General features: G+C 42.1%; 1 protein-coding gene and 1 long non-coding RNA gene across 4 annotated transcripts in view; one reads left to right on the forward strand and one right to left on the reverse strand.

Moving 5' to 3' along the window:
* The window catches only part of LOC109525018 (uncharacterized), an 8,942-nt gene extending 4,327 nt beyond the window's left edge, over positions 1-4,615 (forward strand). Inside the window, exon 3 of the long non-coding RNA XR_002170065.1 lies at positions 3,941-4,615. This is a non-coding gene — a long non-coding RNA (uncharacterized LOC109525018). The remainder of the gene's footprint in view (positions 1-3,940) is intronic.
* The window catches only part of LOC109525017 (tetratricopeptide repeat protein 28), a 185,100-nt gene that overhangs the window by 35,355 nt on the left and 134,519 nt on the right, over positions 1-15,226 (reverse strand). For all 3 annotated transcript variants that reach the window (XM_019885235.1, XM_019885236.1, XM_019885237.1), the window contains one exon: positions 564-1,071. In XM_019885235.1, coding sequence (XP_019740794.1) covers positions 564-1,071 — 508 coding nt within the window. The remainder of the gene's footprint in view (positions 1-563; positions 1,072-15,226) is intronic.

A 15,226-nucleotide genomic window follows, 5' to 3' on the forward strand; every position in this document is an offset into this window, starting at 1 on the left:
AAATTGTTTGGGGACTATCCCCCACGTTCTAGTTGAGATGGTATAACCCAAGAGGCAAAATGACGCTTGCTACTGTTGTTGCGAGTTGCCATTCGTTCTACTAAACCATTAGTCAAACGCCGTCATGTCTTCTGTCGTTATTACACAAACAAAAATCTCTTTACTGTTACTAGTGTTAGGGCCTCAATATGGCTACGCTCGTGAAAGCAATACAACGAACTCAAACGCGTCTTCGTTCAATGTTGTCAACTAATATCCGGATTAATTTTATGCAAATTTTCCTCAATTCTCTGGGGAAATTTTCATAAAATTTTGAAAAACCCAGAATTCCGGGAAAATCCGGAGGACTTTCATCTCTGAAGGAAGTACGAATTCAAGTTTGCTTCAAGCAAATGATTGTTTCTTGCCGACAGTCCTGGTGCCATTTGAAAATGCTGTTTTTATATGGAACTTGAATGATATCAAATTACATTTTGCCGATGTTCTTAATGAACTGTCAGTAAATGAGAAATTTCTGTTGCATTTCTGTCGTTATTTTGCAAGTCAGTGTTTCGCATACATACCCAGATTGGAGGAAGCTCTTCCCTCTGCGGCTCTGTCTTTCAAACCTTCAGCTATAGACAGCTGCTGTTCATGATACTGCTTCGCCCTCTCCAGGTCCTGCATGCAGCGAGCGGCATGCCCCAGGCCTGCATATGCTCTCATTTCGATGGACTTTTCTTCCAGTTCCTGGGCGAGCTCCAGCACGTGAGTGTGGTAAGACATGGCCTTGTCAAAGTTTCGGTGATAGTGGTAGGCGCTGCCGAGGTTACTGTAGGCCCGAGCTTCCTCCCGCTTATTTTCAAGGGCCTTGGCGATGCCCAAGTGCTGCTCGTGGCTTTGGACGGCATTGTCAAAGTCTCCCATGGCGATGTAGACAGCACCCATGTTTCCCAGCTCTCGTGCCTCAGAGAGTTGATCTTTAGACTGCTTAGCTAGCAGAACACACTGCTTGTGGCTGGCCAGTGCATTTGGGTAGTCCCCTATGGCTGTGTATACATGGCCCAAGCTGCTCAGGGCCATCGAAGCAGCCTAAAGACAAAGACAGACAGACAGAGAAAGAGTAGGGTTTAGATACAAAAACATTTTAAGAAGCCGAATCACCTACACCCACATTTAATTAGGAGTATTTTATTAGCTTTGTTGTAAAAAATTCCCCACTGTGCCAGCATGTATAAATCCAGAAAAAAAGTCTTCAGAAATTCACTGAAAAAGGCTTACTGCTCAGACACCAACTGACCAAGAAAACCTCATTTGACCTCATCTGCGGTTGCAAAGCAAGGAAGGGGGCAAAGTGTGATGCATATCAGCGCAGCAGTAGGTTTGTTTCAAAGCCTCCAGTTTGCCAACTGCAATCATACTTCACGGTGTGCCACCGACACCGGAACAAAGGAAGTTTCTAATCAGGCGGGTGAGTCGAGGGGTTTCGGCTTCACATTAGACCTGTGCAGGGGGGGACAACTGGCTGACTGTCTTCCTGCTGGCAGAAATGCTGAGGCTATAAACAGACAAAATACTTCTGTGTATTCTGAACGACATTTCATGCCACTTCCACAAGCACCGTCCAATAGTCAAGAGTACTGCTTTGAGCACAAATTGCACTGCGGAAAGCAGTTCGGCAGCAAAATGTCAACACAAAAGAAAAACCCTGTCCGCACAAACATGCTTTAAGAATTTTCATGTCTTTCTTTCTTTCTTTTTGTTTTTTCTTCTTTTTATGATGTCTTATCTCATAGGGTACACTGACTGACTGTGAGCCTTTACCTTGTCATCTTGGTCAATCAAGATTTATTCAAAAATATTTATTTTGCAATGTAATAATGAATGGTTGTTTGTCCTTCTCGCAATCAGTTTAGGGGAATTTTCCCTCGAAGCTGCACGCTGAGCAATTGGGCAGTGCTCTCGCCCTCTCAGCGCAGTGTGACACAGTCACACACCACACGCACACATTACATTTCCACCCCAGTCTAATCTACAAACAGGACACCACACCATTCCCACTTTCCTACAGTTTAAGTAGTGCAACCGAGGAAGTACACTCAGTTATTCTACTATAGTTTGAAGCATACATTGAAGTGACACTGTAAACATGGGCGTCCCTTAAATGAGGCTCTTTTGAGTGTATCAGAGGTTCGGTGACTACATTTTTGTCTTTTATTAAATGACATGATTTCAATGATTTATGAGTGTACCATATTTAAAAAGACTGCATTGAGGCTTTAGTAATCATACTTAAAATGACCTGTGTGAAAAAAAAAAAAAACACAAACTAGGGCTGATTTTAGTCATTTTATAAATCTCTATTCAATGATTTGTTCGATTTTGATATATACTGTAGGTGGTTTGAATTTTTTGGGAACATATTTACACCATGTAAATCTTTATGATCTCAGGTTTTGGACATGTGTGATACTAATTTGGCCGTCATGTGCATGTGTGATGTTGCTTACCGTGGTTCAAGGGAAGCTCAGGGAGTTTGTGTGAATTCTCAGAGGCATGGAAAATTAGGTAGGCATGTCTATTATTTTTACAACTGTGTCTACCTAGTTCGCAAAGAGACTTTGGCTGTTTTCAAGGAATTCAATATCAATCAAGCGTCACTACCAACCTACGAAACATGCAAACTACGACAAGGTGACTGGCAACGAGCACCGTGAAAAATTACACCTGGAAGCTTTTTGTCAAATGTTCACTGTTCTTCAAGGATCCAAAGCACAGTAGGCACAAGCGAGATCATTGTCTGCTACTCTCTCATCTATGTCAAATGAATTGGTCATAACTAGCATTTATAGTAGTTATTTTAATTTTACTGATTTTTGATCGATGGCGTGAGGATAAGCAGTTGGGATAATGAATATGGGATGAATTTAATTGTAATCAAGTGTAATATTCAGTCCATATTATGATTTGTTTCCCCCTTCATCCACAACTTCCAACTCACCACTATTGTTTTTATACATATTAATTTTAAGGAAATTACTTTGCTCAGGCTCCTAATTGGCAAAAATATCTTTGCAGTTTAGCATAATAATCTTCTGTTATGGCATGCACTTAACAGCCTGCAAGTGAACATGTTTTTTCAATGCCATTAGGTTTCTTTCACTTTAGAAAAAAATATTTGTTAATGTGAGCATCTCCAAGGCACATAACCAGAGCAGGCTTATTAGATGTTTATGCAGAGGGTAAACAGCTGCGACTGGGGTCAGCTTTCTCTGCCTGAACAGATGTTCAATTAATTTCACACGACCAGCTAATGAAGCAACTCCTTCCACAGCTCCCACCCACCCCATACCAGCCAGGAAAAAGTTTGGACTCAGGCCACCAGAAAGGACATTCATTCTGACAAGGAAGGTCACTGTCAAGCCTTGAACCGGTAACATAGACTGTGTCATGATGAAAGTCAATAAAAGATCATGCTTGGTTTGAATTTTTGAACTATTTAAACTTAACTCATTACCTTGGGTTCCATGTACTGTACTGTGTTTATATACTTTATATGTATGTATATTACACAGGAAACAGTAATCCCTCGCGGTTCATCTTTCACAGCTTCGCTGTTTCACATTTTTTTTCCATGCTTTTTTTTTTTTTTTTTTTACACTGCATTGTATTGTGCATCCCGAGTCTTAAGGGACTTGAGACTACTTTAGAATAAAGAGAACAGTCTCCACACTTCATCGCTGTACAGCCTGCCAAATTTTCTCCATGACAAAACCCACAATGTCGATGAAACGTTCTGTACAGTATTTGTAAAAACTGTCAGTTGTTTGGAAGAAAACGTTTATATTTTTCTTTTTTTTTATGCTTGGGCTTGAAAAAAGGTTTAATCTTTGGTTTCATTCAATACAGTATTGTATACAAAATAAAGAGTGTAAAAAGTACTGTAAAAAGTAAAGATGAGTACTTCACGGATTTCACTTATCACGGGTTCTTTTGGGAACATAACCCCCGCAATAAACGATGGATTACTGTAATGGGAATTTTGTTATGTACTAATTTAACCTTTTTCTGAAATTACATGGAACATCTTTTGTGTGACACCTGGAAAGTTTTGTAGAATTATTCTCTCTCCCAGTCAATGTACTAACAAGTCGCGGGCTGCTTGTACATTTTTCCAATAAGCTCCTCTATTTCATCCACGGGTAACTGTGGAATTATAAATATGGTCACGTAATGTTGTAAAACACAATCTAAGTGAACTATATATACTTGAGAGCGTAACTGTCGCTAACACATAAGTATATTTCTCGTGTGTGTGCTGTCCAGCCGCAGGTGCTTATCTCTCCCTCCCTATCTCCTTCGCCCGCACCCTCCCTCCGCAAGATGACTATCGTTGGCTGGCTTTAGCTGTCGATCAACGCCAAATTTAAAAGGAGAAACGTGATATTGTTTGCACTGAGCTTTACATGGCAAGGTCATGTGACTGATATCCTAATGTCAATGTTAATATCGAGAATGCTCATATCTCGATAACAATAATATAACTATATATTGCCCAGCCTTATACACAACCAAGGTCAAATGTGAAGAAATGCACTTGCAGTGAACAGGACATATCTTTGCTTGGCCCTGGGGCTACGTAAGGAAATTCGGATGCTTTGAATAAATGAAAACCAAAGTACAATGTTGATTTAAAAAAAGAAAATAAATCAATACAGTAATAGTCCCTTTCAAGGACAAACGCTATTTTGCATTGGTTATTTTTCTCACATAAAATGTGCAAACAGTATACAAACCTAGCAAGCCTTATTTCCTTCACTTCAAGTTGCTGCTGATGTCTGCAACCAATTACCTGCTGACACAAGGACTCTCAGCACTTTGCTCAAGTTAAAAGACGCAACAAGGCATTACACAGACCCAGGGATGCAATTACCCTCCGTCACAAACTGTTGCTGTTTCATGTTCTAAGATAGCCTATCTGAGGCTGCTCAATTACATGTACCTTTTGAAGCCTCGCTTGTTCTCTCAAACTCAAACTTCCGCTTTTGTGAGCAGAAAATAGAGGATTCCTCATCTGCCTGACTTCAGAGTGCAGCTGTATAGGCAGCAAAAGGAAGACCACAATCTTTTGCCAGCACAGATGAGTCGCTCTGATGAGCGCCCCTTTAAAGTAAGACTGCAACACTGCATTCTCACTGCAGATGGAGGCCAAGATAATGAAGAGTCTACCTTGACAGACGCAGACCATGCACAACTACGGGGACCAACTCTATTAAAATGTATGTAATCTCCCCCCAAAAAATAAAAATCACTGAGGAGGATGCAAACCACATCACATATTCAACTTGGGAGTGAACATTACCTGTTTGTTTGTGTGTGTGTGTGTGTGTGTGTGTGTGTGTGTGTGTGTGTGTGTGTGTGTGTGTGTGTGTGCGCGCGCGTGCTTTTATTTGTATATCGTTGCTACATGTAGATCAATGATTGATTTTGTTGTTGTTGTTGTTGTTGTTGTTGCTGCTTGAATCACTCTTTTACTTATAGCCTACGCTTTCTTATCCAAGGTGTCATGGGTGCTACAAATAATACAAAAGTGGTCCTTCAAATTCTATTTAAAAAGCCAGCAGCGAGAGGACTGGACTCTGAATCAGAAATATCCGATAAATGAGCACTCGGACTTTCATCCAGGTGGAGATGTTGGCCATCCTCCTGTAAGTCAAATTCAACTTGATCCCATTGCCCCTGTTACAAATGTTAAAAACCAAAGCATTTCAAACGTTAAAACAAATTTGTGTGGCCCAAAATGCCCTACCGAATATAACACAAATGATTATCATGCGCCAAAATGGCATAAAATAGTGATTCTGCTTTGGGTCATTTTTGGCCCATTTAAGTGTAGGGGCCACTCACTCATATATCGAAGGTAGTGCTTCTCCATCATTTTCTGCTACCCCCCCCCACCCCCCTAGGAAAAGGAAAATATTTCACACACCCCATAATTCTCTGTCACAACTATAAATAGTATAATTCGTCCATAAACTTGTTAGAAGTACACCTCCGCATAACATTGTATACTCATTAACAAAAAAAAAAAACAAACAAAAAAATAAATGAATTAATACAACAACCTACAACAAAGAATAACTAATATTTTTTTTTCATCTTACTCTTCCTTTTTTTCATCAGTGTTACATATTTTTTTCCATGGTGTCTCTTAAGGGTTTGTTCACAGCACTTCATAGCTCCCGCTCTGTGCTGTGTGTGCACATACTCGGTGTAAAAAAAAAAAACAAAAAAAAAAAACAACACCACCTTAGAGCTAATACTTCTTCCCGCACGCCCGCGAGGGCGGGTGGGGGTTGGGTGGGTTTGGGGGGGGTCGCGCGCCGCAGCCGCGCCCAGTGCAGTACTCCCTGCGCAGATGCTAATCATGAGAGCACCACTGCCAGCTACTGCAGTGGAAGTGCAATTACATTTCAATCTAGATTGCAGTATGGGAAAAAAAAGTTCTCGAGGGTCAACAGTACACACACCCTCAATGGCATCACAGTGCACACCCCTAGGGGGTGGGGCACCCCAGCCCCACTATTTGAGAATAACTGATCTAAGGGATAACAATGTGCTCGTTATTGTTGACTATTTATTTAAATAACGCATTACTAAGTAAAGAATCACTGGCATCACTAGTCAGATATGATTGTACTTGCAAGTCCAGTGTCATCTGATTTGATTGAAAACTCTTAATATTCAATTGGTGTTTTATCAGCAACCATATGTTTCACTGAGGCTCTCTTGATTGAAGGTAAACCGGTTGTGCTGGGAGTAGATAGGACAAATGCAAAGGGAGATGGCATGGGAGGGATGATGCCATGTTAATCACAAACCCTCCAAGACTATTTCTTATTCCTGACAAGGAGAGTGGCTTAAGATCTGTTCCGCATTCTCATCCATAAACTCCTCTTCTAAGTATGTTTATATGCTGTAGAACATTAGACTAATGGTCGCTTTCGTAGAATGTGCAAGAGGTAATGAATCGTACTTAGAATAATTACCCTCTTATGTCATGCGGCAGAGCTGCTATTGATAGTATGAATTCTGTGACTCTGAGTCCCTGTTGTGTGTTTTATTTCTCACACTGGCCAGCAATTTATGGCTAACTCGAGTTAGGCGGTGACGCTTTTACTTGCAGGATATATCAATGACTTTGGGAAAAAAAAAAAACATCTCCTTAGTTTTGACATCTGAGTGCTGATATCCTTCCAAGGTGATAATTATAGACTAGTGGCGCTCACAGGACAACTGCAGTTGCCATGGCAATAAATTGTTCATGGATAGTCTTGGGACAAGACTACATTACTATCACCATGTGTGTTGATAAAGGTAAAGAACGTTGAGTTTAGAGTAGCAAACTAGCTTGAGGGCGAGCAGCGCTGCTTGAGTATATCATCCCCTTACAGTCTATAAAATGTAATGGCAATGAACAGGGAGGGTATCACCTTTTGGTCTGGGTTGCATGGCCATAGAGTAAACTTTTCAGCTCCCCAACATAATAACAATCAAACTCTTATGGATGCTGCAGCTTTGCAAAGTTATTGTGAAGTCATGGATGATATTCTGTGTTTTTATTATTTGCTTTATGTGAACCAAAATGAAGACTCTTGATCTGAAATAGTTAACATCATAATGCGTGTAAGTATGCATGAACTGGAGCAATTGCTTCTATATTTAAGAAATGTCTGCTAAGGGTAGACAATGGTAAACACATTATGTTGCTGATCAATTAATGAGTGACTATTTTTAGATGATAAATAACAGATAACTATTGCCTACAAACATAATATATAGTCAGTGCAAATATGTCTCATGTGACTGGAATGATTGTCGTGTTGCATGCAAACACTACACACAATCCCACGTTTTCCCGCTAATTGAAGTGCACACACAATTCCGTGTTTCCATCAATATAGAGGACGTTACAATGACTGACATTAATTTCCCTGGAGCTTAACCACAACTCGTCTAACCTTATCAAAAAATAAATAAATAAAATCTAAGGATTTATGGGTGGTGAGTCCCCGCAATCTGAGTTTACAGATCTATGTGTAACACAAGTACATGCACACATGCGCACACACAGGGAAAGCCAGCTGGCTAATTAAAAGGCACTGCAGAGGGAAGGTGAGGAGAACCATGCACCAGTGTTTCCCTTAACAAGATAGACTCCAGCAGCACGAGCAGCTAGCTGGCGGTGAACACTAGTGGGAGTGGTTGGGGGGAGTTGGGCAATGGGGGCGAGGAAGAGGGGCAGATAAAAGCGATGGGAGAGATCGTGTTTGAAGAATGAGAAGAGAGAATGCTAAATACATCCCCGGGCTGTGGCCGTCCTCACATCTGGTTTCCCTGCTACAAATGCATCTTGACAGTAAAAGGAAACATCTCTCTATCAATGTAATGAACACGGAACAGACCAGAACAACAATGCTCTAAAACTAGCCTCAGCGAACATTTCTGCATGTGCATGCGTACAGTACCAACAACATGAGCTTGTATGAAATCATAACGGCTAGAAGGGGTGTTGTATGAAGAAGGAATGTTGCTGGTATCTGTGTGGATGCTGGGGGCGGGGAGAGAGATAATAAAATATTCATCTAGCTTTACAGGTTTATATTTCATTCTCTTTCCCGGTCCAATGCTTGGATATGGATCCCACAGGAGCCGCAATTAAATTGGCCAAATGACAGTCACTCGGCCATATCAAAACCTTCTGTTTTTTAAGCGGGGGAATGTTGTGCTTTGCCAAGCGAGGGTAGGTACAGCTGCGGCTGAGTGCTCACTTAAACACACATTCACACAAATAAGAGCCGACGCACGCTCTCTGATTCAAAGATAATATTCCTGTTGGTCATATCTTCTCTTAGATTAAAAAAAAAAAAAAACATCCTCGAGCATATCCTATTCTTGGAGTGCTTTTTATAACCAAACAATAGCTAGCTGTGAACCAATTTCTCAAATCAATCATCGGAACTAATCTGATTGACTGGCAGCGGTGACATACCGATACTACAGGAGCCACTTCTTCATCTGTAACCTGTGCAACCTCCAGCTCATAGATATATGACGCCAGAAGGCCTGAAGCTTGATAATTGCTTTAGCCTCGACAGGACACGTTAACAAAAGGAGTGATTGTCACCAAAGGTCAAATTACGGTTAAGGGCAACTCGTGACAGCTTCCAAGTTGTCTGCTCCAGGACCCTCCCACACCCACCTCTACTGTACAAGCAGCAACAAGATGCAGCCGCACCAATGGGCAAGGGGGAATTGCATGGGGTTAGCTAATGATACACATAAGATGCCGTGGAGTTTTGGCTTGTGAAAAAGCCTTTTTTGTCTGAGCTGTGGGTAGTCTACGCAGTGGTGCCAGGCTAAATGGGAGATCATTTGCGGTTAGTCTCAAGACCCAGTATGCATTCCCTCAAATGTCCTTACTCCAAGAGTATCCTAAGGCTTGTGGGTTTCATGCCACTGCGTGAGTGTGTGTCTGTGTGGCCACATTTGTGCAGTTTGTGTATTTTTTCCGCCTGTTTGAGGCAGTACGGCAGCTATTGGTGGCAAACAGTCGAGAGGAAGAAATCAGAAGAGCCACAAAGTCAAACTGAATCCCACAGTCTCCACTGGAGTTGGTGGAAAATTTGAGTGCTCCATCCAAGATGTTGATATTCTTTCTCACACAAAACTGTGTTTAAAGAAATGGTCAAATGTTGGGTAAGGAAAATGAAGAGAGGGCAGGACGGTAACTGAGCTGGTTCTTGGCGACATGTCCTCCACATGACCCCCTCTCACACCCCACACTGCTGTCACAACACCGGTCCCCTGTGACAGGATGTCAGCATTGTTCTGACACAGAAGCAGACCCTCCTGCCCTCCGATATATAAACACATGAATATAAACTCGAGTTGAGGAGAAAATTGAAGTGGTGGCACACTCGGGAAGCGGGGCACTGTGAATGGATCTTAATGTACTCTAAATCAGAGCAAAGCCTCGAAGGGTTGCCGCTTATTTCTGTGCCGAAGTCAAATCTCCACAGGCATAGCTGTGTGATGTCTGCCGGAGAAGGGAATCAATTCTTTAGAGACCTTGTGGTGACAGGAAAGGAAATCATGGTGGTGTTTGAAAGTAATTTCAGGACGGCTCTGAGGTAAACATCAAGGCCTGCCACTTTATAGGAGTCTCTAAGCTTGCAGAAAGAGGGTCATAATGCTTGTTTAGTCTTTAGTTCTGTACACTAATAGCCTTTAGGAGAGGCTAAATGTACTCTGAGTGAACACGCAACAGAAATCTCATTCCCTGTTTCCATCGAGTAGTATTTGGCTCACTTTGGGAGAGTGCAGCATTTTTTTGAGGGTCCATTGACAAAAGTTGCAAAGGGCAAGGAAATTATTGACCCATATTCGACCACGTTTTGGCACCTATCCTTCACGGAAATCTAACAAGGCACTCACTACATTTCGAGCCGTTGATTGTTCAACATAGAATTGTCACTTTCGAGTGCGAGATGGACCCTAAATTGTACCCTTGCACTAAAAACATCCCCCAAAGGCACAAAAATGTTTCAAAAAGAAACAATTAAAAAAGAAAATGCTGGATGTCCTCCATTTTCTACTTTAACTGTTACATCGCTCATTGTAAACCATGCAATGGCATTCTAAATTCAACTGCTTAGTAAGAATGTGGCTAAACTGTTTGGGCAGCATAGCACTGTGATAGAGTGGTTGTCTCCCAAAGCCGAGGTTGGTGGTTCGATCCCCGGCCCTTGTGACGAGGTCAAAGTGTCCTTGAGCAAAATACTGAAGCCCTAGTTGCTCCTGATGCTGTATCATGAATAAGTGAATGAGAAGTCAGTGTCTTGTAGTTGGAAAAGCGCTATACTAGTGAAAGACCATTTACCATTGTCGCCACAATTTTCCTTCTGCATTTTATCCCTTAAGAGCAATGGAAATCCACATCAAAAGCCTCAAGAAGTACGTAATGGAAGTGTCAAGAAGTACCCTAAACATGAATATATGAGTAAGTCATAAGGTAAACTTGAGAACGAGAGAGCAGGCTTCCTTCACAAAGAAAGAATCCCACGCTAGAATTTTAAGGAGTGACCTTCTTGCTGTGCTAACCACTAAATAGAATCTGGCTCATTGGACCGACATCAAACTAATCATAGTGAAATTCATAAAAGGAAGTAAGCATTTTAACCTGCCTATCCTTGAGAATCCGACTTGCTGTTGTTATGGCTTCGAGTTGATTCTGACACAGTGGCAAATAAAGCACAGCTTGCAAGGCCGCAACTCCATACGACAGAGTTCAGCAGGAAACCGGGCAGTCAATCCAAGGACATTGCACTCGTTGGTCATTCAAGGATGTTTTGGCAGCCCGTGGATGGGAGGCACCGCCCCTGACAGCACAAACAGCTGGACAAATCAGGTCTGACATACTACACTACTTTGTTCAACCTTTTTTTCTGTGACAAGAAGACTTTTTCAGCTTGGAAAGGAGCGGAAGGGAGAGCAGAGGAGAGATGAGGATTGTAGAGGAGAGGAGAATAGAGATAAAGTTACGCAGGTTAAGGTTTAAGAGAGCCAGATCATATTGATCTACAGCAGAGCTGTTGCTTGGAGCATGCTGACACAATGAAAAAAATGACGCCAGTGTCAGCACCTCACAGTTCAAACGGAGGCACTCTGCCTCTAATCCATTCAGCAACAGTAACTCTTGCTGAAACCAGATTTCCATGAAATTGAGTCTGGGATGCTTTCAAATGCTTAGTTTAACTGGTCTTTCTTGGTGTTTAGACAAATATGAGTTTAAAAAAGGGAAGAGAGTGATGAATTGGTAAAGTCAAATAATGTGCATTGAAGTGCGTGCAAACATGAACTTCAACTTGGATTGTCATCTGCATCTGTAATAAACATTATAAAGGAAAGGAAATATATCATCTCGCCCATGTCAGTTCAACAATTCTAGCTTTTGTCCTTATGACATTACAGTTGATGTCAAAGCTTACGGTGTCTTTCTGTCTATACTGTAATTTTAGAGAGCTCGCAAATTTTCATCATTCACATGAGTCAGCCTGGGGAGAGGTTCTTCATTTTCATGGTGGCATAATCAACTTAAGATGGAAGGTCTCTTGGGCTTTGCCTTCATTCTTTGATTTATTAGACGTATGAGAAGCAGATGCTACAAAATAAAATGCCTGTCAATTAGGACTGTAATGGAAAACAAGTTGAATCGGAAAATCAGTCATGATTGAATGAATTTGTCACAATACAGCTTGAGCCAGTCGATGACCCGATCAAAAAATTAGAAATGGGTTTGATGTTGCTTATGATTTGTTTTTCATTATCTTGAATAGTTTGGGCTTTGGCGAGCTCTTCCATGCTGAAGCTAAAAAGGTGCACACCCCAAATGTCAATACATTTTCTGTAAATATACTCGTACTGCCAACTTTGGTATTGACAAATTAATGCAAACCATGAAAATCACAGTGTCTCTGCCCACTGCTTTGCAATGGAGGCACTTCAGGTTGGACAGAATTTGCGTTCATTCGAAGAAGCAAGGAGCCCCTGTATCTGATCTATCCCAGTCGTGGACCAAAGAACTCATCTCTCACCTATAGGTTAAAGAGACAACAAAAATACTGCCCATTCCAACTCATGCCATCAGACTCTGTATTGTGCCGTTTGAGTAAATTCGCAATGACATGCCATGAAGGTAAAGGACTTCAGTCTACCTCAAGCTCACTGCACAAATCCCTTCTCCCCTCTGTGCTTTTATTCAATAAACGTAATTACGAGCTTGGCACGACTGTTGTGGGCAGTAACCGTGACATGGGCAACCTGTAACACCCAGCATGTGCTAGACACCTGCACTTGGTGGAACTTGAAGGCAAGGGAAGCACCACCAAAGCGCTCTTGCACCTCGTTCCTCCATGGACTGTCGGCGTGTCCGAGCTATATCTGTATAACCCAAATGTTTCACCATCACCGAGCCCTTCAATTTATCGCCAAGGAGAGAGAACTTCTCTGATTGACAAACAAAGAAAAGAGGATCCCACTGCTGGGTTTTACATAAGCAAACACATTATTCATATATGCACACACATATAGTACCTCCGCTTGCACAAAAGGTGCCTATCAGCAGCTCCTACTGTGACACAGCTTTAAGATGAATGAACTGAACTCAGAAGAGTGCGATCGAAACGAAATCCCTGTGACATTCATTTATATGTGCCATATGAGAAATATATGCCTGTATGGAGGTATAGAGTGGACTATGTCCCAATTTTAAATATCATGTGCCCATGCTTGCACAGGAGGATAAAATATGTGCTCTTAGGCCAGACACATGCAGCAGAACTCTGCCGTTGCTCTGCTGGTAATATAGCTAACAGGCAGAATAAAGGATGAAAATGATCACCCGTAGGAGATGAAGTACAGTATAAGTCAAGTTGTAGAGAAAGGTTTGGCGCAGATAAAAAAAAAAAGAAGGGGTGACCAGGAAATAATGGCTTGCTTTCAAGACATGCTTTCTGGGCGATACTGGACCACCTGCCGGCGCTGCCTCCGGCTGCGAGCGCACGCCACCGGACTCTGATTGACAGGCGGGGTAAATACTTGCTGGCAGGGACTCTGATTGTATCTCTTGCCCTTGGCATAATAGAAGACATAGTGAAAGAGTGATGGTTACAGACCCTCAACCACAAATTATGCTGGCACGTCGTCTGAGCCACCTGAGATGCACGTATGTTTAGAGTAACCTGCGCCCAGAAAACCTAAACACACATTTGTCACTGCTACTTTAACTCAAGTCTTCTGCGGGAAGAGAAGGCGCCAAATCCTAATAGAAGAAGATACACAAAGTGAACGTGTTGTTTTGTTAAGGGTGGCAGAGAGGATAGAGGAAAATGTTTACCAAATGCTCATGCAGGGATATTGTTAGAATTTAAAGGGCTGATGTTTTGACAATGCCAGTTGTCTCAAGGTCACGGAAAGTAAGCTCTGGGATTTACCAGTGTTGGAGGAACAGTTGGCTCTCATTGACTCTCTCCACTGTAGAGCGGCAAGAGGAAACTTTGTATGCTTTGCGAGAGCCGAATAGAGTCAGCCGCCTCAAAGCAGCAATACAAGCACCAATTGAGCTCATCTTATATCAGCCGCCAGAGAACGAAGAAAACACCAGTGTGGTTTCCAGTGTGCTTCATTGGATTCGTCACATTGGTGGAATGGAGCAATCAGGGCTATGTTTGCACTGGCATTGCAAGGCAGGATGCAGGCTTCACTGCCATACTATATGCTTAACCCATCAGATTCGGAGGGACCAATCAAAGAGAGTCAAAGTGAGAAAGGAAAGCAGAGGGCAATACAATGGAGCCAACATCAGCAATCATGACATGACTCGTTTGACATCTGTTGCCTGAAACTGATGAGGCCTAATTTATTGTGAAGTGTAACAAGTCTCTAAAATGTCACCTGGGCAGCATTATAGGAATGGGCAGAAGGCTTTGTAGATTCAGTATTAAATTCTTCATTAAACAATCACCTAAAATTGCGCTTTACTCATTCCAACTTTGAAGTGTGCAAGGCAAAGAAAAACATCACAGAATTGGGATTGTGAGCCAACAACATAAAACAATGCTGGTATTTTCCTAGAGGGATAGTATGATTCTTCCTGAATCAAAAAGTCAATCTGGAAAGGAATTTGTTTCGTTGTGAATCAAGTACCTCGCAAAGGCAGCATAGTTTTACTAGGACCTCAACATAGAATGTCATTTGTGCAGACTCCTCTGTTTAATGTTTTCCAGCAAGTGCATTGCTGTGTATATATGACGGGCAATAAACAAGTGGAGTACACGCTAGAGACAAGCCCCTACAAAACTCATCATCTCTGAGAATGTGAGATTGTGACACAGTCCATATAACAGCCGTAAAGCCATTGCTTGCATCCCTCCAGAACGGCAGGCATTGGCAAACTGCGCACAAATACAAAGACAACACTGGAAAGGTCCCTTTTGTCTGCTCAGCACTGATGAAACGCTACCCACAGCGAACTCCAATCACACTGGAAAATGAGTTGGCGATATGCTGTAACCCCAACAGTGTCATTAAGCCCGTCACTGTCCCCTGGAGCGCAGGGAAGGGAGAAACACCACCGGCCTCCACAGCACATCATGTAGCCCTGAACTAAAGCAAATGCTTGCGCTAT

The sequence above is a fragment of the Hippocampus comes genome, unplaced genomic scaffold (genome assembly GCF_001891065.2).
Source record: "Hippocampus comes isolate QL1 unplaced genomic scaffold, H_comes_QL1_v1.1 scaffold45, whole genome shotgun sequence".
In the NCBI taxonomy this organism is placed as follows: domain Eukaryota; kingdom Metazoa; phylum Chordata; class Actinopteri; order Syngnathiformes; family Syngnathidae; genus Hippocampus; species Hippocampus comes.